Source organism: Rattus rattus, chromosome 14 (genome assembly GCF_011064425.1).
Source record: "Rattus rattus isolate New Zealand chromosome 14, Rrattus_CSIRO_v1, whole genome shotgun sequence".
Classification (NCBI taxonomy): Eukaryota; Metazoa; Chordata; class Mammalia; order Rodentia; family Muridae; genus Rattus; species Rattus rattus.
This window is the reverse complement of record NC_046167.1, coordinates 12,870,929-12,894,788: the sequence shown is the minus strand read 5'-3', so window position 1 is coordinate 12,894,788 and position 23,860 is coordinate 12,870,929. Positions and strand designations below refer to the sequence as shown.

Here is a 23,860-nt window from a genome sequence, read left to right as displayed (position 1 = left end):
AAAACAACCGGGCCAAGTTCTCTGTGATCCTGAAGAAAAAGAAATGTTTCCTTCCACCCATGATAGCTTTTAATCAGCATATAGTACATGGCCTGGTAACCTGTGACAGCAGAATGCTTATTCCAGTTCAAACTGCCTCCAGCTTTTACATTTTGCAGCAGCCACCTAGGAGCCTCGAGGCCCGAGTCCTGTTTTTGGTGCAGCTCCTCTTTCTGACCTTGTCCTACAGCAGAGCCAGCCTACTTGCCCTTCACTGGGTTTCGGATGTGTGTGCATCCACCTCTCATGCTGCTTCTCTTGCCCCAGGACCTAGTTCCCCTCAAACAAGGACTTTGATTTGATCGCCTGCCTGTCCTTGGTCTGCAGAGTAACAGGCCAGTGGGGATGGTTGTCCTCCTCAGCACGTGCTCGTGACTGCTGTGTTCACCCGTCCGTGTCCTGTGCCCGTGACTGCTGTGTCTACCCGTCCGTGTCCTGTGCCTCTGCATCTGCTTTGTTTTGTGTTGCTGGCCTTTCCCACCCTTATTGTGAGGACCCAAGGGGAACTTGTGTTGAATGCTGAGAAACCACAGCTAGTCCTTGTGTGGAATCACATGTTATACAGTTTGCTCTGGCAAGGACAAGTTTCAAATTGAGTTGCTTTGCCATGTGGGTTAATAGAAATATACATAGTTCTTGACAAGAAAGAATGTTCTTAACTTCAAATACCCTACCTACCAGTCAGTGTGAACCAGGAAGAAAATGTTAATTAAAAATTATGAAAATTATGTATAAATGGAAATATATCCCTTTGTGATTGTTAAGTGTTACTAGTGCAAACCTCTTCTACAAGCTCAGCATCAACTAGGAGGGATATTTACTACTTGTCTCAGATTAACTGTTAAAGGAAACCCTTGAGGGTGAAGTGTCCTCTTGGTTCTTTCTTCCTCAGAAGAAATGATGTCACTGCTAATGATGGTTCTCTCAAGGTAATCAAGAAATACGTCTTCAGTTCATGACAGCTTACATATTGTTTCCTTCTGAGCTGTGTCCCAGGAAGTGTTAGTGTATGGCACTGTGGCTCAGTAATGAGAGGGTTCTGGTTTTCTAAGCAGAACCAGCTACTATCCATGAACAGAGCAGCCAGAGAGAAGTAGGAGATGACACATCTTAGCCTAGAGTCTCTGCTTGAAGGACGGCCCCTCTCTAAAGAGTTCACAAAGGAGTTGCTAGGTTAAGCTGTTTAAAAAACTTACCTTTCCCTCATATATATTAATGAGCAAAGCAAAAAAGTATAGCTGTCTAAAGGTAAAGCCAGAATCAACAAGACCAAAAAGAACATGAGTCATTCAGGGCTTGCATCTAGATAGTTTGATTAATATATAAAACATAGGTATTAGATATATCAATATCTAAATTAAACAAAAACTTTCTTTTTTTTTTTTTTTTTTTTTTTCAGAGCTGGGGACCAAACCCCGGGCCTTTTGCTTTCTTGGCAAGCACTCTACCCCTGAGCTAAATCCCCAACCCAAACAAAAACTTTCTAAGCACATATATCCACCCAGGAGCCTTTATCTGATTTCTTTCTAAATATAAGTGAAATGCATCCTTCCTCTTCTTTAATTGTGTGACTCTTTTACAAAGCTTAACATGTTTCCTTAAAACTATGATTCTTTGACTGTAACAAGTCATAAGCACTTGGTGAAGGGTCATTTCAGATTCTTTCATATGGATAAAAGAAGAAAGGATTTAGACTGCTTTTTATTTGCATTATGGAGTCACTGTTTGATCTGCCTTCTAGCAGTTTATGAAGATGAATGTCACTCTGTACCACAGCACAACACAAACACTTGCATTTGTGATCTTCCCAACATAGGCAAACATGGAAGGGCAGGTAGCTAAGATACACATCTTCCATTCCTCAGTCGCTTCCCTGACCCTCGTTCATTAGCAGTAGCTTAGCAGGCTAGACCTGCTCTAATGCAGTCCTTACTTTTCCTCTCTTGTGTGATCTGTAGCACCTAGAAGAGAGGCTTGCAAGTAAATGTAGTTGGCTTATGGTCACTCCTTCTAGTTATGCTTAGCATCATCCCCACGGTGCTCACAAGGTTATTTGTTTATAGTCACGGATGCGTTTGCGATTTTAACTAATTTGCATCTGTGAGTGAAGACCTCTGAAAAGTAATTATAACGTAACAACTTAGTAGTCGGGGACAAATCAACCCTATTATCAGGCCATCTACCTAGGCCTCTCTTACATAAGTTTGCCACACCTTTCATTATATCCAGATATCTTTGTCTAAATAGCATGAGTGAGAATTTAGATGACTAGGGAAAATAATTGATCCACTCAGCTTCCTCAAAGAAAAGCTTTATTCTTTTTAATGGAAATATTTTATTCAACTACACTTTCTCAAACCCCTGTTTCTATTGTTCGAGGCTTTCAGAGGCAATCAGATGTTAACAGCTGAATTGATGCATGTTAACTTTGATACCATGATTATTTAATGTAGAATAACATGACCTAGTGTCTAAGAATTGCTCCCCACAGTTGAGTCCTCCTCTGAGGGTTCTTCAGATGTGCACCTCCACCTGCTACTGCCTGGACTTAGCCAGCCCATAGCCGCCAAGACTTTAAAATATTTTTTCCAAGATAGCGTAATTCCAGAATATATAATGTATTTTCCAAGATGGTATAAACATTCTTAATGCATTTGTTTGAAAGAACTTTTTTACCCCTCTTATTCTTTATTCAAGAAAGATTTATGTCATAGAATAGGGAAGCTTTAGGCTGGTATGACCACGCTGCTGTGTACAGGTGCCTGACCACTTCTCCCCACCTTGGCATCTCTACTCCATCTATTTCGGTGCCTCCCTGTAACTGCCCCCAAACACATAAGGCTAGGGGTTGTCTTCTCCATCCACAGTGGCAGTGGAAGCGAGCAGAGCGTCTAGAAAGGAGGTCTTGATTGGAGTATGTAGTCTAAGAACACAACCGACCGTGACAGCATACAACCCAGAAGGACGGAGGGCACAGCTGGGGTGTTGCCTGGTGGAGCTGCAGGCTCCCACATTCTCTACTTAGTTCTGGAAGATCTAAAGTTCATTCTGTTTCTGTCTTAAGAGGTGGAAAATGGCCAAAATGGGGGAGAATTTCAAGCTGCAGCCTGTCAGGTCCTTTTATATGGGACTAATGTGAGAGTGTATAGACACTCCACAGCCCTTATGACAAGCTAGGACAGGTAGATTTGGAGGTCTTCATTAGAGTGGAGCTTTAGGCCTCCGCATGTCCATGTCAGGCAGAGTTCTAAAGGCTGCTGTGCACACATGAATCCACACACTTTGGAATAGAGGGCAAGTCACTTTCCTTCCAGAATTCCCTCCTATAGAGGAATTGAGTCCACAGCTTGGTGACCTACATTCCTAATACCTGCTGTGGAACTGAAAGTTTCGCTCCACTGGTTCCAAGTCATCTCACATACTCAGAAGTATCATACACATACTGAACAGTACACATAAACCATGACCAAAAGGGAAAAGAGAACTCTCCAGTCCTTTGGCAGCCCCAACAATAGAGATGTGGGGAAGAAAAGACAGTAGTGTAAATATGGTTCGATGGTGTCTGAGGACTCATTGAAGTAGTAGGGGACAGCCTCTAAGCTCTCTATCAGTGCTTATCTGCATGACCTCATAGAAGAGAACAGACTTATTCCTACTGAGGACCTAGAGGAGGCCCAATAGGTCCTCTTAGCTTACTGTGCGTAGTTTCTGAGTGACTTTGGATTACTTCCTTTCTCTGAGGGCTAGAGTTTCATCCTTGCAGTCTACAGACTTCCTTACCCAGCTTCTCTGAGGACACTATTGTACAGCTCCTCGAGGCCCAGGTCAGTCTCCTTCCAGGCCCCAAACCCAGAGCATTAGAAGAGTTCTCTACAGCTAAGTCATGGTCGATTTCTATCCCACACATTGTCCTTCCAGTCTGAGGCAGAAGTTGTCCAGGCAGCAGAGGCACACATACAGTGTAGATAGGGATCCCCACTTCCTTTCCTTCCTGAGGACTGCAAGTGGTGGCACTAAAGGAAGTGCTGACTTGATTTCCCCTTAGCTTTTCCAGGATCTTTACTAGCTGTCCTCTGCTACCACCAAGATTAGCATTATTTCTAGTAAGTTCTTCTCAGGAACAAATCTGTTTTTTTTTTAAAGCCTTTTTAATCAAAAAAAGAATGCAAAGGCAATTGTGTTATGTATTCCATTTCCTGAATTCATGTGCAAGGTCATACTCAGTGAAGCATTGTTTGCTCTGACGGAGCACTCTAGGATAGTGTCACAGACTAGAGCAGCCAGGGAACAAGGACAGTATTACACACTGGTCTACATGCAGATTCTCTAAGCTGCTGCCAGAGTCCCAGGTTATAGACAGGGTCATTCCGGTCCACTAGGAAGCATGACACTGATTTCTGTCACAAGTGTGTGTGCACATAGGGCGTAAGCATCCCGAAGTGTCCTGCTGCCCTAGTCTGAACCAGTCAGGCTATGTATTCCCAAGTCCCAGTTCCTCACATCACCCTGGGACTGTGTAGAAAAGTCATGTCAGTGGTACTGCTGACTCGCTGGGGTGCAGAACTAAGACCTTGACTGCCCTTTGACTTCCTTATCACACAACTTCAATGTAAGCAGCAGTTTCTCGATTCCCCAGCCTTCTGAACAGAGTCAGTGGACAGCAGTGGACATGCGTGTTAGGCCTCAGCCACCCAGGTTTGGGTTAGGTTGGGTTTTCTTTTCTTTGCATGCTTCCAAGATCTAAGAAGCAGAGGTATATATTTCTAAAAGATCCCAGTGGTGCTTACCAGCAGCTCCTGCATGGGATGGTTCTGTCTGAGTGCAGGGCTTCACTGACAAGGGGAGGGAGGGTTACTGTTTAGTTCCTTTCCCTCCACACTGTCGTGCTGTACTTCTCCATATGTATCGTTTCTGTGTGGTGGTTTTGTTTGTTTCTTACTCTGTTGGTTTCATTGGTGTGTGAGCTGCATGCACTTCCTGTTGTACTGTCAATGATTCTCTGACTTCCTTTGGAAAGCACTAATGAGTAAGTGCTATTTCTCTTCTCTATTGTTGGGTTTTTTGTAAAGTTGCTCAAATGCTCTCAGGTATGGCGGCTCTGAATGGAGGACTTGGCGCCACAGGCTTGACGAATGGTACGGCTGGCACCATGGACGCCCTCACGCAGGCCTACTCAGGAATTCAGCAGTACGCGGCAGCTGCACTGCCCACTTTGTACAGCCAGAGCCTGCTGCAGCAGCAGAGCGCTGCAGGCAGCCAGAAGGAAGGTAGGTATCTACCTGTATCCCCAGGGCCTGGCGGGGCCAGCCAGACTTGGATTTGCCTTTAGAGCATGCCTAGAAGATGATTTGAACCAGTGTCTTAAGAGCAATCACCAGCCTAATTTCTAGTATCCATGTTAAATGTCTCAAGCATATAAGCCCTTTCTAAAAAGTTCTCTGTTGATCTCATTTTTTTTCACTTTTTCACTCATCCCTGAAGTTCTTATCTATCAGGTGTTCACAGGAAATTACTTCACTAGTTGCTACCATCAAAACTGCCTAGAACATCCTCTCTTCAGTCAGCACAAGCTCTCGGTCTTCTCTCCTCATAGAGATTCCTCAGTACAAGGGTACCACTTGGTTCAGGCTGGTGTAGGGTAAGAACCCTCCTGAATTCCCTAGGTTCTTAAGGTGCACATCCCCTGAAGTTGTGTGGCTGCCTCTCAGAAAGCAATAGTTTTGACTAATGATAGAATCCAGTTAGAACTAACTTAGACCATGGAGAGGACATCTTCTGGGAAAGGAAGTGAGTGATCGGGCGCCTAGTTGTGCTACCAGTAAGGCAGGAGACATTTCAGAAAAATCCTGAGGATGAATTAAAGCTAATTATATAGTGGTTAATTACCTACTCCAAATAAGGGAAGTTCGTCCTTCTTCCTCTTGATTCTTTTGTCCGGTTGGTTGGTTGGTTGGTTGGTTGGTTGGTTGGTTGGTTGGTTGGTTGGTTGGTTGGTTGGTTGGAATAGGGTCTCACCTACAGCCCAGGCTGCTGTTGAGTCTGTGCCAGTCTTACTGGCTGTGTGTCTTGGGAGCATGAACACCTCCGTGTAGCACCACACGAGATGGTTTGCCTTTCCTCACTGACTGGCGGCCCTAGAACTGTCAGCAGCTTGCTGATCTCGTTCTGACTGGTTCAGAAGATGGGAGAAGACTATTCTTATTCTTCCCTTTACCTTCTCACCATAGCTACTAACTGCTTTTGCTTACATATTTATGTAGAGTCTGGTAACCTGTAATCTGATATCATGCTTTTATTCTGCAAACTTAGGATTTTTAAGAAGATACAACTTAAAAGTGTTAAAAGTAGAAAATAAATTTCCCTTTGACAAAGAACATAGATATCTTCAAAAAAGAAAAAAATACATGAGACCTACATTACTTCTCATTGCTTCAACAACACCCCACCCTGCCCCCTTCCTCTTAGCTGGGACATCTTTTGTAGGTTTGCAGGCGTACACAGCTATTTGGACAACTGTATTTCACTGAGTGTTTGAAAGAGACCCCACGAGGCCATCTTTGTTTAGTCTTTGAAGGGTCTGAGAGCCACTGAGAAGTAAGCACCATAGGAGGTGACCCATAAAGAACAGAGCTAAGTGTCCTTCCTGAATGGTTCCGCGAGTGTCCTTCTCCCCGCCATCCAGCATGGCTTTACAGGACAGCATTAACTGTGTCACTCAGACTTAGCTGCCGCCAAAGGATCAAAAAGTCAGTGGTTAAAGTCTGGTCCCATAAGAACGTTTTCCTGAAGAACTTCACCTCAGCCCACTGTCGTAAGCTGCTTGTCCTTGACTAATAGGGATGTCCTTGTACTAACTCTAGGGATGTTGGCTAACAGTGGTATGTGCTGGGCTCTTCATTCGGTCTAGTGCTAGCTTTGGGGTTGTTCTTTTCACTGGCTTGGTTTGTTCGTGCCTGCTCCCATCCCTCTCTTCCCTTTTCATACTCTCCCTTGATCATCTTCCCATCCAGCTGATCTAGCTAAGGATACATATCACCCGTCTGCCATTAGTTTAGGGAAAATGTAATTTAAAATGCCAGTGATAACAAGAAGGGAAAGAACAGGTCTACCGCTCATCAGATTTTAGATTCCCTAATCCACAGCTCCATCCTTGTGCTGCCCCCTTTGGTCAGAGCTGAAATGTACCCTGAAGTAGTTAGTCATGGACTCTGGTGTATTTTTCCACCACGGGAAAAATGAACTATTTAGACTTGACACATGATTTAAATTAATGTTCCATGGGTAAATTTTGTGAAGTGTTGCAACATTCCTACAGATCTAAGTATCAGGAAAGCCTATCACATGTCATGCAATTGTGAACCTTCTACGGCCGTTCTCATGCATCCCACCCCCTCTCCTTACAGCAGGCAGGCTTTACACCCACAAGTAGTTGGAGCCCCAGGTACCCAGCAAGAGGCTTATCCACACTGGTGGTTGGTGTAGCTTTGTTCTACACACAGGTGCCTCTGGGCCGAGGGGGTTTGTGCTGCCCTGGGCACCCTGTGAGAAATACATAATACAAAGCCCACAGGGACCAGTAATACAGCTGCCACTCAAGGTGTGCTGGGAGAAAGTAGACAGGTCAAAAGGGGGAGTTGTGTGGTTTTTATTGCTTTTGGAGATTTAGAAGAAAGAGAGAGAGGGAGAGGGAGGGGGTGGAAGAAAGAGAGAGGGTGGGAAGGAGGGAAGGAGTCAGAGACAGAGGCGAGGGTTATTGATTTTGGTATCCACTGTACCATTAGCATGCAATAAAGGTTTTTCTATATGAAACTGCTTTTTTTCCCCCTCGGTTTGGGAGGGTTAAAAGATCAAACTATTTCCTGGTAAAGGGATGTCAAAGGAGAGGAATTATGAAGATGTTGGAATTTATCTCTGGGAAAACAATAAACAAAAGGACCAAAACCTCTTTTTGTCTGTCTAACTGGTCGTGGTCTCCATCTCTCTGGCATGGACATATTCAGAATTTGATACCATTCTGGATTGCCGGGATCATTCATGCACAGTCTGCCCTGTTCATTAAAAGTATGCTTACTGCTCAGACTTCAGGAGTGGCAACATGCTTACAACGCTTTCAGTTCTGTTAATCCTTCTCAAAGCATTTAAATGCTTTGTCTGAAAGGCACATTCAGTGTGGAGAACCCCTCTGAGCAGTGTACCTCTTCCTAAGAATGTGCATGGCACAGTAGCACTAGCACACGTTTCCAGCATTAACCACATTAGGACCAGACAGCAGTGAAGGCTACGAATCAACTACGGCCGCCTCCCTGGAGCTGGGTCCCAGACATAGCCATAGAGTACGTAAGCAGTATGGTGATGTTGACGTGTTCTTAAGTGAGGAAGAAATAACTACATCTGAGTCCAGTGAAGTCTCGTTCTTTAAGACTGTCATTGGTTTCCTAGGGCAGACAAAGATGTACCGATTCATAGATTCGCAAAGGTCACTTAATTCTCACTACTCAGGGCCGCACACATACACATCGTTGCCCAGTAGTTCTGCAGGGAGATCATGCAATTCTGGCCCTGATCTCCACAGGGAACAGGCAGGCAAGTTCTCTCTCCTGTGAGAGCCAGGGACAGAAGTCACTTCCTCAGTTCTGTGAGTTCCTTTTCCAGCATCCAAGAAATACCCCAACTTCATCCTCTCTCTGTCAGATGCATCTTCTGTCGTTTCTTTCACACAGCTCCGGTGTAGGTGAGTCTTGAGTTCAGTGAGGAACTTGAGAAAACTAACCTAAGCTGCAGAACTAAACCGAATGTTTGCCTTCTGGAGTTTGCATGGAAAGGGGGAAAGCTCTGTTAACTCCGTCTTGGAGAAGCTTTTGTATCCTCTGTCCTTAACTCCCAAGGCGAATTCTCAGTGACATAAAGGCCTGTTAAAACTGTAAAACTACCTTTCCACCTAGCTGTTGACTCCCTGCCCAACATTCTAACAGAGAGAGAGATGATTATTACAGTGTGTGTGTGTGTGTGTATGTGTGTGTGCGCGTGCGTGCACACGACAAATAAAAACTGACAGAGTAACTTTGTCAGTGACTGGGAAGTCTGAGCAGTGCTGCTGCTGTTGTACTCACTTTTCCAAATTGCTGCAGTCTGCTTAGCATGCAGACCACTTCAGCAAATAGTCTACACATGAAACATGGCTACCTAGAAGTAACCGGTTCGAAATTCTATCCCTGCCCTGCCCCACCTCCTCCTTCACCCCTAAGGAGATGTTGCACTAAAGTAATCCAAAGATTCTCCATGAAAAAGAAGCTACTTATAGCATGCCCCACACCTCCCCATCCCACCCCTCGCCACCAGTGAGAACATTTCAAAGGATTAGTGTTTTCCTGAATAGCATGCCAGTGCCTAGACATTATCCTTCTGCTCATTCTTCATAGGAAAAAGCCAAATGGTTAGCCTACCTGTTACTGAAGTATTCCTAAGAGGCTTCGGGAACTAAGACTTGGGGAATGCCTTACTCTGATTTTTTCTTCCTCTTTAGGTCCAGAGGGGGCAAACCTCTTTATTTACCACCTTCCACAGGAGTTTGGAGACCAGGACATTCTGCAGATGTTCATGCCCTTTGGAAATGTTATCTCTGCTAAAGTCTTCATTGACAAACAGACCAATCTGAGCAAGTGCTTTGGTATGCAAAAGAGACCTAGCTAAACATTGCAGGTTTCCTAGTCCGGAGTCAAAATAGGGCCTTCCTTCCAGTGGTAGCTCTTGACCTTCCAGTTGCATGTACACAGATTTGGGCAGAGGTATTTGATCAGAAAAGGGGGAAGAGCCATACATAAGTGACAGACACTCCCTTACCTTAGGTGATATCTATACTGAAGCAGTAAAATGCCTTCCTCTCTGCCTGATTCCCTTTCACCGTAGAGCAGTAGTTGTTTCTTTAAGCACTGCAGTCTTGTCTGTGCTATACACAAGCACTGCTAGCATTCTGCCCCGCAGTCTTACTCCTACAGTTTCAAATAGCCCACGCACTGAGTCAGGACTTGTCACTCAGGTTTACAAGTGTCACTCGTATGCCACTCCATCTCTGTGGACTGCGGACTAGCTGGTGTGTCCCATACTTCCAGAGAACAAAGCATTATGATGGGCTTAGATTGGCCAGGGCTCCATGAGTCGGTACAGAGCACAGGAACATTTGGGTATTAACCAAACACCCCCAGACACCTAGCTCTCTGCCCTTGCAGCCTTACTGTCTCCTTTTTTTAAACAGAGTAATGAAAACTCTTGTCCCGGTGCTTCTGTACCACAAGGACAGCAGTGTTAAATCCATGACCTCTTTACCTTTGTGACTGATTAGCCCCCAAAGAAGTTAAGAACCCAGGGTGCTCAGAGCCTTGTTTAGCAAGCTCTAGCCCAGTGAGTTCACAGTATTTTGCTGATATCACTCCTACAATTTACTAATTCACATTGTGGGAGGTAGTACAATTTATTAAGTAAGATATGAGCCAAAAAAATTAGGAATGTATGTACTGCAAAGAAAAATATCTAAAGAAGGGTGGTTCTCAAAAGCCCAGAAATTCAAACTTTATTTGGCTGACTGCTAGGTAATGTGGGTTCCTACAGGTCTGGTGCTAGGGATTAGAAGGATTAAGGCATCAACTATTTCCAGGCAATGTTTCTCCTCCAGGAGAAAGGCTGCCAGCCTAAACCCACTGCACGGCCCATGGACAGCAGAGGAATGACATGAAGACTAAGCTGTCACACAGGGTGTGTGCATGTGAGAGCCTCAGCTACCTTTGAAAGGCCGAAAGGCTGGCTTGCTGGCTTCCTGTGCAAGGCTTTCGGGCCCACACCTTCATAGCTGCATAACTATTTTCATAACTGTTCTAAGTTTATTTGGAGACTAAAAGCAATTGTAGTTTGTGATTTGAGGAAACATTACCTTGAAAAGAGCTTTTTGTCAGTCCACAGACTACTTAACTAATATGTTCCTGATAATACACACTAGCTGTGAGAATCAGGGATGCATTTTCAATTCGCCTTAAAAGCTGGGCTCCCATGTTCCTCCGTGAGCGAGGCTAGTCTCACCGTCTGGGTTACTGATTTGCTTGTTGTAATCTATCCATCTGTCTGTCCGTCCATCCAACTCACTTCTGACCCATTCCATTCTCCAATCATCTTGCCACTTGTACCCAAGACCCTGAGAGAAAGAGGAGTCACACCAGAGTGAAGTCTTAGATCTGAGGTTACTTTTACTGGGATTTAAAGTTAATAAAAATGTAAACAACCATTTTTGCCATTCAGCCTACCTATGAAATGACTTCCTGCCTTTTTATCAGCTGAGAACTCTGCTCAAAGTATGTTTATATCCTTTGCTCCCTCCACTGGTTTGTAATGAATTTTCTCTTTAGCTTTAAACTTTAATAGTAGTAGATGGGTGGAGATGCTATAATCTTCCAATTGCTGATGTTTGGAAGTGAAATTCAGTCTCCACTCAGTCACAAATGCTCTCGGGTTGCCTCAGCATTGACCAGGCAATGCTGGTACTTCTGACCCACCTCCCACTCTGTTAAAGCCAACTCTGCCACCAGGATCCTCTCCTGACTCTGTAGAGTATCATTTGTTCTTGTTCAAAGGCAGACATGCCCTGTCTCTCTGATGGTGGCTATTGTCGCAGATACAAATAACTGGGTGTGAGGGACTCTTAACTAAGCCCTGAGACAGAACCTTCCCCAGGTTTGTCTGAATAGTAATTCCAAAATGTTAGATGCTAGTATACATTATTCTAACTGAGTTAAGTCAGTGGGTGACTCATCCTGAGCAGCCAGCCCTGTGTAGACTGTGAGTATATATAGGACTCACTCTCTCCTCAGTATGTTTCCCAGAGGACCCAGGGAGGGGAGGAGGGGCCTGGGGGTGGGGGTAAAGCAAATAGGTGTGCCTTCGAAGCACTAAATAGAGGGACAGAGTTCACTGGAGAAGGTAGCTGTAGTTCTGTGAGGAGCTTTCGTCCCACATGGAACTCACTCCTTGATTACTCGCCAGTGGCATTTCCACCGATGTCCACAGACATGCACTGTGCATGCATGGGACAGCACAAACCTAGCAGAGCCAGCTCAGATCCTAGGATGGGCACCGCTCAGCATTGCAGTCACAAGGTGCCGGCCAGCCCCGCCAGCCCCCTTTCCTGCTTGGCTTCCCCTTCACCCTGACCGCCCTGCCTCCTTCCCCTTTGTTTTCCAGGTTTTGTTAGCTATGACAATCCAGTCTCTGCACAAGCTGCAATCCAGGCTATGAACGGCTTTCAGATCGGCATGAAACGCTTGAAGGTGCAGCTGAAGCGCTCCAAAAACGACAGCAAACCTTACTGATCCCAACCCCAGAAGCTCCCTGCTCTTATGTTAGCTTTCTTAGGGTAAGTCCCACAAGCCAGCCTGTGCTCAACAGGGAAGGCAGAGGAGGGACCACAATGCCAACCTTTACCAAGAGAGACGGTTATTTTTACATTAAGGCCTCCGTTTCTTCCACTAATGCCCCACCCAGTCTGCCATAATCAAAACCTGGGCTACCTTGTTCTTATTGAGTAAACCCCTCCTCCAATTGTGCCACTGTATTCTCCTTGGTTTTGCAATTTGAATATCCTTACTCTTTTAAGAAAAATTTGTTTTGCTTTTTTAAAGAGAAACATATAAACAAGTAAATGACATCTTGAGAATTTGAAAGGCAAGCAAACACTAACGTGCAATTCTAACTCTGAAACCACGGGTGCCCCGAGAGCACTGCCTGGAGAACTCACCCTCCCTGCCTGCCCGCCCACCGCCCGCCCCTCGGAGGGCCCCACGATTAGAGATGGCGTGGTGGCCCAGCAGAGGGAGAAGCCAGGAGAAGCACTTAAAACTCCACAAAACACCCTCCCACTACATTGGTTTCTTTTAATATAAGTAGGATTTTATTTTAGGGTTCAAAGAAACATGACATTTATTGGTCAGATGATTACACTGGTTGTCTATTTTGTTATTGTTTTATTTTTGTTTTTAGAAAGGATTAATGTAAAAAAAGATTTAGAGATCTGTTTCTTAAAGCTACAGGGTTTAAAAATAAAATAAAAATGAGTGAAAATACTTGATGTTTCTTGAAAGATAAATTTAATAATAAATAAATACATAAATAATACATAAATAAAAAGAAAGCCACAGGCCTGTAAATTTTATTTGTAAAAAAAGCATTTCTATTTTTATACAAAATTTTTACTGCCTCAGAAATAATGGAAGTTATTTATTGCCTATTGTTAACTTATTGGGTATCTAAAGAGCAGTTCTCTGTCTAGCTAGAACCTTCTGAAGTAGTCTCTAGAGGAATTGTTCTAGGAATGGGCTTTTTTTCACCGTTGAACCCTAGACCTAAAGTTCATGCTTTATCCTCTTGTCCTTTGTATTTGTCTGATTATTTTGTTTGTAAATTCCATTATCTAGTTTACAATTCAGTTGTCTTGACTTCCCCATATGTCACCTTTGTTCAAACTGGACCCTCTCCTCTGTCCCTGCTAGTCCTTCACCCCAAAGCACCCGGAATCCATCCCCTCTCACTCTCTCCAGATGGATTCTCTTGGGGTTTCATTGTACTGTGGAAAAAGAGTGTAAGAAATGCAAATTACGTGAATGGCTCATAGACTCCCTGAAGACCTAAGATTTGCATTAGTTTTTCTCCCACCGCACCCTGGAAAGTGATGTTGTTGCTGCTGCGCAGACTCTGTGTAACTTCTGACTCTTCCTTGTTTTCTCCCCAGACATCTTCATGCCCGTTAGTCATCGTTTGCCTAGCATGTCCCTGTGGCGTCTCAAAAACAGTTTCATCGTCCCGTCATTGTTTCTGATGTCTTTCTGACCTCACGTCATATTTGGTTCTCTCCTACTGACCTTTGATCTAGTTTTGACCTTTGAAATTTGCATGTGACCTCATCTCGCTATGAATTCTGGGAAGTCAATGTGAAAAACATTGCTGCATTCATGCAAGACTGAAATTATTAGACAAATTATAGAAAACAAAACCTGTGGCTAAAATGTTTCTTTCTTATTTTTTTTTTCTTTTCATAAAACAGACTTGAAAGTATTACACAGGGATTGGCATTCTGCCCGGTCACTGGTGACAATAGCAATATGTGTCCAGGGACACAGAATGTTGGTTTCTAACAGACTACTTCCAAAAACAGTTTGAGAAAAAAAACCTGTCTGATTTTAAGTCTCTAGAGGTCTGTAGTAGTTTTTACATTTTTCAGGCAGTGTAAAGTTTTGATAAGGCCATTTTACGTGGCCCACTTTCTCATTAAGATATATATAGAGAACCACTTTTGTAGATTAGTATAAGAAAATATTTACCCTGTTTTGGGGCAAATGCTACCTATTTGTGTCACCTTTTGCTGAACTGACTCACAGTTAGACAATCCATGGTTTAATGCACATGAAATTACCTATATTTTATACTGTTCCAATGTACAGGAGAAAGCTACTGTAAACTGCGTCATGTCGGTGCTTCTGTGGATTAAGTTGTGGTCTCATCACGAGTCTTAAGGTCTTAATGTTATTTGTTGATAAGACAAGCTTAGAATTGGTTTACTTATAACAAAAAGAATTTCAAAAAAAAAGTTGTTTGCTTAAAAAAAAAAATTTCATGTGAGAAAAAAAAAAAAAACAAACTATTCCAGAATAAGTTTGTGTTGGCTTGAGAAAGCATTGATGTCACCTTTTTTATTGTGGACTATTAGATGTGTTTGTGTTCAGCAAAATGTGATCTGTTTTTGTTTTTTCTTTTAAAGAAAAAAAAGTGAAAACTATCTAGTGCCAAATTCCAAAGGTACTTCCTTCCTAGAGCTCCGCGTGTTTCCTGTGAGAAGTAATTTGATAACATGGTATTTTATTATGTGTTTTGTATAAATCCCTAATATTTAAAACAAAAAAAAAAGGTTACAAAGTTTGTTAACTTGCTACTCCGTGGTCTTGTTGCCTGAAATTGTTATTGTTCGTTATTTCTCTATGCTGTTTTGTAAGACATTGTATAAGTGCCCGTGTGTTACTTTTCTAATCACCCTCCACATCGATGCTATGACAGCAACCCTCACAATGTATTCTCTTTACAATGTCTGCAAACCTCCAAGGTGAGAAAGTCCTGAACTTTTAACCCTTTCTACCCAGAGCTATCTGGAATGTTGGTAACTTTTTATACTGTCATCCTTGGGTTTCTTTTGGGGTGTTTAGATTTTTTTTTTCCACTTGTATCTTCTGAGTTTTTTGTTTTTTGAGACACCCACCCACCCAAAAACTCTTAAGTCTTTTTCCTAAACCATGTTTTATTTTTCTTTTTTATTCCCCCTCTTCCCTATTATTATCCTATGCTCCTTTAGTTTAAATGTAAGAGATTGAGCAAATCCTATGAAGGTAAACGTAGGTAGATTTTTAGCCCCTACACAAACCCTAAAGACGATGTCTGCTTTTCAAGATGGGGTTTCATGGTATGTCCTAGTGTACAATATTTTTATACACCCTGGAGTTAATGGCTTTTTTTGGTGGTCTACTCTTTCAAGAAACGTTGCTTTTGTTTCTTAAACACCCCTATGTAATGCTGAGTCAGTCATTACGCCCGGGATTCTCAGAGTCCTGTGGACACCTGAATGAGAAAGGTGTCTTCACGCAAATCCCTCAGGCCTTTCCCTGCCTCTCTGGGTCCCTAGGGGGTTTTGATCTTTAGGTGAACACATTTCAAGTGGCTGGCCATGTAAGAGGAGATCAGAGCTGCTCTTCACCACAGTTACTAACCAAATACCAGGACTAGATCCTGCTGTCGCTTTCGAAAGTGCCATATTCCTCAGAGTCTGGCTTCTTATGAGCAGATGTCTTGTTCTCACAGACCCCAATGTCATACCTACAGTCCCAGCACTCGCCCAGTCTCTGGGAAAACATACCCTGCAAGCTCCTGGTCTCAGCTCCCTTTCCTTCTCACCCTGCCCCCATTTGGTTTAATGTGTGTGTGATTGTGATAGCCCTGAGATGGAAAGGATTAGCCTCTCACAATGCAAAAAAAAAAAAAAAAAAAAAGTTCCCTCCTTACAGCGCGAGCACTTCCTGCAATGACGTGGTCTGTGTCCCCCACACCTGTTTACCACTGCCGGGGCCTTCTTCGTCCTCGAGGGCTATTTTGTACTTCCTGCAGCACTCAGCGCAGTAACAGTGGCCACACATTTCTCAGTCTCTCTGTGGTGGTGTAGGCACACATGTAGACACAAGACAACTCCAGTCGTATTTCATAGACCGTCTCGTTCAGAATCTATTCATTTACCAACGACATAAATGACAACAACAAAGAAAATTCTTGAATTTTTCCCCCATGGAAGCAAACCGTCCTCCTTCCTCTTAATCCTCCTGCGGCCCCCGCAGCGGCTCGGGCCAGGCAGGTACTTTCTGTTGAGTGCTTCTGATTTTGCAGGCAACCAAGACAGTACATTGAGGGGGAGGTTTTTGGTTTTGCATGTTTCATTGTTAGAAAGATAGCCTTCCTCAGAGACAAACTGTCCTTTATCTCTCAGTATCAAACGGAAAAAGCTGCAAGGGTGCACAGGGCCTGTTTCCGGAAGACAAAACACAGGGAAACTGCATTTTTAAAAATCACGTGTAAAGCATAGACTTTAAAACTCACTCAGAGACTCTGATCAGACGGCACCTCCACGGTGTGACAAGCTCATCTTTCCTTCACCGCAGGGGTTCTAGGTCCTTGGCTTGTGCTACTCTGGAATCATTTACTGTTTCTGTTTTTATTATCTTAAGTGCTAATTAAAAAAAAAAAATTAAAAAAATGTAGTTTCATTACCTTTTGAATAATGTCATACAAAAAAATGTATTTGTGTTTTTGTGCTGTGGGAATTGTTGTTTGTAGATTAATAATACCATTTTGTTTAGAACTACAAAATAGTTTTTAAATATTGTCTGAGAAAAGCCAAAGTTAATGCAACCTAGTGGAAACTGTAAGACCATTTGAGTATTGTTTCTGTTGTATTGGTGCATTTGGATTTTGTTGTTTGATGGAATTTGAGCCAAAAAACAAAAACGCAGGCTTTCCTATTTCTACAGCTGATTGTACTTATGCATTTTGTACCAGTGGGATTTTTTATACTGGAGATTAAAAAAAATGGAAATTTTTGTGGCTTACTCTCGTGGGCCCCCTGACAATGACTGATTTCAAGTTTGATTTCTGGTTGATAGAAAGAGAGTTGCTTTCCTTTTAAGAATTAAAAACTTTGGCTTGATTTCTTTTTTTCCCTTTGCTTATATCTAGCATTAGAATTTTGTCTTAAAATACAGCGGTAAGTTTCACTCTTTATTCTGTACTGTGCAGTTACACAATAAGATAATTAGATTTAGAAGTACTCAGTCACTTTAAGTGGATAAATGTATTAGTTAAACTTTAGGAGTTTGCTTTTTTGCTGTTTAGATCGAAGTTTTTTCTGACCCTTCTGTCCTCATTGTGAACATAACCGTGTAGTTGAAACAGTCAGACTTATTTTTGTAATGTATGTTATTGTGTGATGCGGTTTTTTGCTTCTGTCTCCAATATTAAACCATTTTCCTAATACTTGTTCCTCTCTGCGTCTCGTATTGTTGGCAGTCATTCTGTGTTGGTGACACATCACACACTCACTGTTGCACGTATCTGTTCTTTTCTCCGTGTTGTGTAAAACGATACAGTCGATTCCACCTAAGTGAATATCTGATTTGGGAACCGAGGGAACTGTACCCCACCTCTGGTCCGTGCACAGCCTGCCGCGACCACTGCTCCCCAGGCAGTGTGCTTTCTCTCTGACTCATCGGATGACTGCCTGCAGGGCTGCACTTGGCGAGGCATTTTATAATCTTTTGACCACACATGTTCTTTCCTCCCCGCTCCCTCACATCCACAGTCCCTAACATTTGTGAAGGCTCTCCTGTAACCGGAAGCTTCCCGGTAGACCCAGGGCTTCTTCAGTCTACCAGCAAGTATGAAGTCACATGACTACAGTTAGGTTAGAAAGGGGTCACCCTCACGAAAGAGGCAGACCCTCAGGGAAGGGTGAAATAAAAGCAGCTGCTCAGCAGAGGGCAGGTGAAAGTTAGACTTAGGAGTGTGCTCCATGGATCAATGCATGTACAGAAATGCCTTTCTACAAGATAGTGAACTTAACTCAGGGGTACCTTCAATTAGAAGAACTGACGCAAGCGGGAAGGCTCCCAGGTATTCAGTGAGGGAGGTGGGGGGACTTCTGCTCGCTAAGGGGAGCTCAGAATGCCCTAAGCCCATCTCCCACCCTCCCCAGCCCACCCCCGGTAGACACAGGATAAGAAGGAGATGTGCTCCTGTGTGCCCCGCCCCCACTGCAGTGAACACCGCGAGCCCTCCCTGTCCTCCTTCCTACTTGCTCAGGAGTCTGGCTGCCCTCAAAGAGTGCTTCACAGGTCCCACGGCTGTCTGTCCCCTTCTCTTCTCACCCCTGCACTGAAACGTTAGATACAGTGCCTGTGCCAGGCCACCCCGAGCCTGGTGTCAGGGAGAGCTCTGGCTGCCCACCTTCTGGTCTCAGATGGCCCCTCAGGCCCCTTTCTTCACTCAGGTCAACAACCAAGGGCCTGGCAAGCGGGAAGAAAGGCGGCTCTTTCCCTAGGCCAAGCACCTCTCTGGGAATGCGTTTCAGAGCCCTAACCCTACTGACAAAAGCTTATGTCTAGGGATACTTGTGCTGTCTCTCTCAGGGCCTGGGCCTGATGGGTGGCCTCTGAAAGGCCGCTGCTTCCACCAGTGAGGACAGATGTCTAAAGGCGTGGTTTCCTTTTCTTTTCTGGAGGAATGGGTGGCATCAGGGAGGGGAGGCCTGGGAAAGAGGATGACAAAATTTGTTCCAAGATGTGTTTCCTGTTTGAAATACAAATAATGACCACTGCACAGGGCATGATGCTCACACGCAGACAGAGTGGGGTTTTCTACTGAACACACAAAGGCTCGGTCCCATAAGCACTTGGGACTATACACACTCAGTGTTGATTGTGTGTGTGTGTGTGTGTGTGTGTGTGTGTGTGTGTGTGTGTATCTCCCACCACGGTTGTGAGGAGGTCTGCCTACTGCCCATGCACAGGCCACCATGGAAGCCAGATAGCCATCAGCATTCCCTGGCTGTTGGAAGCCATATGCCTGGCAGGCCGAAGCAATGGGTGTGATCTGCTGGTAGCTAGCAGGCTAGGTAATGCAGTGAACTCGAGCAGACCATGCATCGTTCCTGATAAGTGAATAAAACACTGTGGCCAGACAATCAGCTTATTCACTTATCAGGAATCGACTGTTCTACTAATTCACTGTTTTTGTTTTTCATTTCTGTTGTAGTTCACTATTTTTTGCTGTGTTCTGGGTTTTTTTGGTTGGTTTTTTTTTTTTTTTCTGTTCTGGTTTTTTTTTTTTTCCTCTCATGCTTGGGCAAATTCACTGGAGCTATACCTTCATGTGACCATGAACCGTTTCTATCGAGTGAAAAATGATATCTTAACAAAATCTATGCACTTGCTATCAGGAACACAATACTGGATGTGTCTTATATATATTGAACTATATAGTACTCGATTTCTTAAATAAAGCTTAAGAAAGGACTCGTGTGTACAATGAATGTGACTCTTTCTCAAAGCAGTGTTTTTAAGGGGTATTGTTCTTTTAAGTCTTCAGTGATATAGGATATTTTTCATTAAAATTATATCATTGTCTTTATGAATTAATATTCAATAAATGGACTTTGGAAACAAAAAAAGTGGAGGGGGGAGTTCTTCTGAGTGCATTTTAGCAAGGGCGTGGAGTCCCATGACGGTGGCTGTGGCGAATCTCTAGCCGGTTGTTGTATGCAACAAAGCAAAATAAAACACAATGTCCTCACCTCCCGAGACCCTAGAGAGCACCTATCTGCACCCCGGCCTCGAAACCCCACTGCCTTTCAAACGCATGGTCTCCCTGGGCTCTGAAGAAGGGGACAATAGAGGAAAGCAGGCCACCAATGCCAGTGTGTGTGTGTGTGTGTCTGTGTGTGTCTGTGTCTGTGTGTATGTCTGTGTGTGTGCATCTGTGTGTGTGTCTGTGTCTGTGTGTGTGACTGTGTGTGTCTGTGTGTGTGTGTGTGACTGTGTGTGTGTGTGTGTGTGTCAGATGAGGTGACACGGAAACCATTCCCTGTGGAGGAATTCTATTCTGGACCACAGAATGCGGGATAGCAGAGGAAGCGTTTGATCATTCTGGATGAGATGATGGTAAGATTTCAAAGCCGCTCCTTGTGAGAGGGAGCGGGCCTGTAAGTTTCCAGGCTCTAGCGGAAGGCCTGCTGCTTGGCCCTTTGAAAGAGGATTTCTGAATGTTTTTACACAGGCTTTAAGTTTGAACAGAATAGCATTTCTATTGGGTCTCTCCACCCTGGGGCCTTTTAGGTTAGATTTGGTTTTCTTTCTTGCATATGAGTCTAAGGAAAACTAAATATCTGCCTGCAAAATGGTTCAGGTGCCTAATCTTTTATGACACAGATTTTCCACTTTGTGAGGAACAGAAAGCAAGAACTCTTCCATTCCCTGCCTTCTCACACCCCAAATTTCCAACTTGTAAGCCTGCAACACAACCCAAAACTCAGTGCTTGGAGTCAGAGGCCAGGGTCAGGTACAGGTTGTCAAATCAAGGGAGAGGCTTGATAACATCCCCTTGGTGGCACCATGCTAAGAGAGGGAACACAGAAAACATTGGCATGCTGGGTCTGGGCTCAGCCATTAAGAGCTGGCTAGCCAAAAGGTAGCATTTCCTTAATACCATGTCCAAGCCCATGGGCAGGAGAACTATAAACTTCAATGGCACAAGAGAAATGCAAGCTAGTGCATTTCCCTCCCAGTAGGTCTGCCACCCTGAGTCTGGAGTGTTCCAGGCCTGAGACTTCAGGGTACACAGCTGACTCTGAGTTCACCATGTCAGGACAGTACCAAGAGCTTCTACATGAACACTACATTTTCCTTAGCTTCGCTGATAGTCAACAAACCAGTCTGGCACCAGCTTCTCCTTGATGCTTCAGAGGGATGTGTCTAAGGCCAAAATGTGTATCTATAGACAGAAGACACACGGACCGCACTGTGTTCTGGAATGAGTCAACCTCAGCTTAAGCCCCACATAAGGATCTCCAAGTGTGGATTACTGGAGAGCCCAGTTTGCATGCCAGCTCTCCCACTAATTACTGTTGTAGCCTGTGTATGTCTTAATCTCCTCATTAGCATAGCAAGGTGAAACTACCTAGTGGACGTGACCACACACAAGACAATTGGATCACAACGTAACTGTTCAGCAAGACTCAGGAAATGAATAGCAGTGCAGTCACGGCTTGGCTTTCTGCTTGATGTCCTCTTGGGCCTCCCTAGAGTATCTCACGACTCTTCCTGGGTTTCTTGGGTAACTCAGACATGGCTGACCAGAATCTAGAGTCTTTCCATCTGAGAGCTCTCTACTGCCAAATCTAGAACAGACATTTTCCCTTTCTGAGAAACTGTCCAAAGGTGACACTGTCCCCATAAAGCCAGCAGGCCACACTTAGGACCCGAGCCAGCAAACCAACACATTATTATCACGCAGAGCTCCTCCTAGTCCTTCCAGTTTGTAGCCAACAGAGAAAAGACAAGGTCACCTGTAGGTCTGCCTCTCACAGGTTTGCAGATTCTAGATCTTTCCAAGGCAGATCGATGTCTTTAGCAACAACCAGGCTAGGTCTGTGTGTAATCGTGCTGGGGAGAGCAAAGGTGGGGTTCAGAAGTACAGAGGGAGCTGAGTGCGACGTTCTCTACATCCTCCTGATCTTTACCTCCAATTTAACCAGGCATACTCTGGTTTTGTTTTACTGGCATCCAATGTCATGTCTCGTTTAGAAAGCCAATTTTCTTAGTCAAAGCACACAAGAAGTCACTGCTTGGCCACAGGGTAACTGACAGCAGCTGTCTAGTACCTGAGCCTTGTAGAAACACTGTACGGGGAGCCTCTTCATCCCTCCGTAGAACTAGGTAATGCAGCACAGCATCTGCTAGTCACCAGGTGCTGAGCACATGTGCGTGTCTGTCTCCCGGCAAGATTCCTGCTCCCTAAGGGAAGGGACCGGGCCTCATTCCTCCCCGTTGTCAGTGCCTCACACAGAGGAAGTGGAGAGGATGGGTCAGTGGGCAGTCTGGGTGGATGCCGGAATGAATGTGACTGGGACGAAAGCAAAGCCCTCTTTATTAGATGGACAATAACACAAAATTCAAACAGAGGTCGGTCTGACTGTGGCATGGGTTGAGGATGATAGAAACTGGAAGCCTCTTAGCAAAAAGTCAGGAGCCACTCTGGGAGGCCTGGGACAGGTGGTAATGAGGTCATTGTGCTTGTGAGCCCGAGCCCCAAAGATGGAAGAAGAAACTTCCTTCTAAGTCCTTAGACACTGGGTCCTCAAAGGCAGGATATACCTGTAAGTGGGTCAAACCCACCTGGTTATACTGCAAATCTCTTTAAGTGATTTCTCACCCTCTCGGAGTGCTCCAGGGATGCTCCTCGATGTTCTAACAGTTAAGAAGCCAGGGGAGCTGTAGAATTGAGTACAACACTAGGAAACTACACATGGAGGCAGCTGCTTGTAAGACCGTTCTGAGAAACAGTCCGTCTGGTTCTTCTTGTGTTCCTGCCAGAGCCTGTAGCTGGTTGGACCCCAAGAGCAGTACAGCATAACTGAGCCATTGTGACAGCCTTGAGGGGGCAAAGTGATCACACCAGCGAGCCCAGGAATGTCCTCAAGTCATAGAAATGTGTCTCGACTTGTCCATAGCTTCCAAAGAGGTAGGACATAATCCACTAATCATTCATTTGTTCAAACTACTGTAAACAGTCCTCCATGCCAGCTACTTGAGTAGGAACCAGGATACACAGAAAAGTAACACACACCCCTGTCCAGGGAGTACTGCTACAACCAGCACCTCTGCCCAGTAAAGAAAAGCATCTCGGGTTGGGGATTTAGCTCAGTGGTAGAGCGCTTGCCTAGGAAGTTCAAGGCCCTGGGTCCGGTCCCCAGCTCCGGAAAAAAAAAAAGAACCAAAAAAAAAAAAAAAAAAAAAGAAAAGCATCTCAGGGGGTTGGGGATTTAGCTCAGTGGTAGAGTGCTTGCCTAGCAAGTGCAAGGCCCTGGGTTTGGTCCCCAGCCCCAGGAAAATAAAAAGGGCATATCAAAGGAAGGTGGTCCAGTCAAACTGCATTCTTTCTACAATGGCACTAGAGCACCATGGTGTCCACATCGTCAGTGGACAGAAGGCTCATGACAGGTGGCCAGTTACCCAGACTCTCTATCTCCTGCCTCAGCTCATGACTCCTGAGACTCAGTATCTCCATGCTGGAGCTTAGTGGGGAGATGGGGGAGGGGGAGGCTGCCCACTACAAGCAGGTGAGTGCTCTTAGACACCTTGAATCTCCCCCAAGGGCAGAGTTGATCAAAGTGGTCTCATGTGATCAGGAGGCACTTTCTAATCAGTTTAGAAATGTCTTCCACGAAGGGACTTCACCATTTTATGAACTATGAACTTCAACAAATGCTGCCAGTCTGAGGAAAGCAGGGAAGAGAGTGGAGGCCAGGATCTCTGTGAGTGTGCAGGATGGAGCTGTGGCATGAGGAAAATGTTCCATTGGGAAGAATGCAGTTACCATGCAGCTAGAGGTTCAGGAGCCAAGCCTGAAGATCTCTCTTGTCCCTATCCACATCTCCAGTCTGCCTACCTCCCATCCCGTCATGACAGTATCAATCCCTGAT

At 44.5% G+C, this 23,860-nt stretch overlaps 1 protein-coding gene across 23 annotated transcripts in view; it reads left to right on the top strand.

Annotated features, from left to right (window-relative positions):
- Positions 1-17,640, top strand: part of Celf2 (CUGBP Elav-like family member 2) — an 821,906-nt gene extending 804,266 nt beyond the window's left edge. For 13 of the 23 annotated variants that reach the window (XM_032884458.1, XM_032884469.1, XM_032884468.1 and 10 more), the window contains 3 exons: positions 5,109-5,306; positions 9,563-9,706; positions 12,265-17,640. In XM_032884458.1, the coding sequence (XP_032740349.1) occupies positions 5,109-5,306; positions 9,563-9,706; positions 12,265-12,392 (470 nt within the window). In that variant the 3' untranslated portion in view covers positions 12,393-17,640. The remainder of the gene's footprint in view (positions 1-5,108; positions 5,307-9,562; positions 9,707-12,264) is intronic. The other 10 variants (XM_032884473.1, XM_032884465.1, XM_032884462.1 and 7 more) reach the window with 4 other exon arrangements.
- Positions 17,641-23,860: the final 6,220 nt, after the last annotated feature.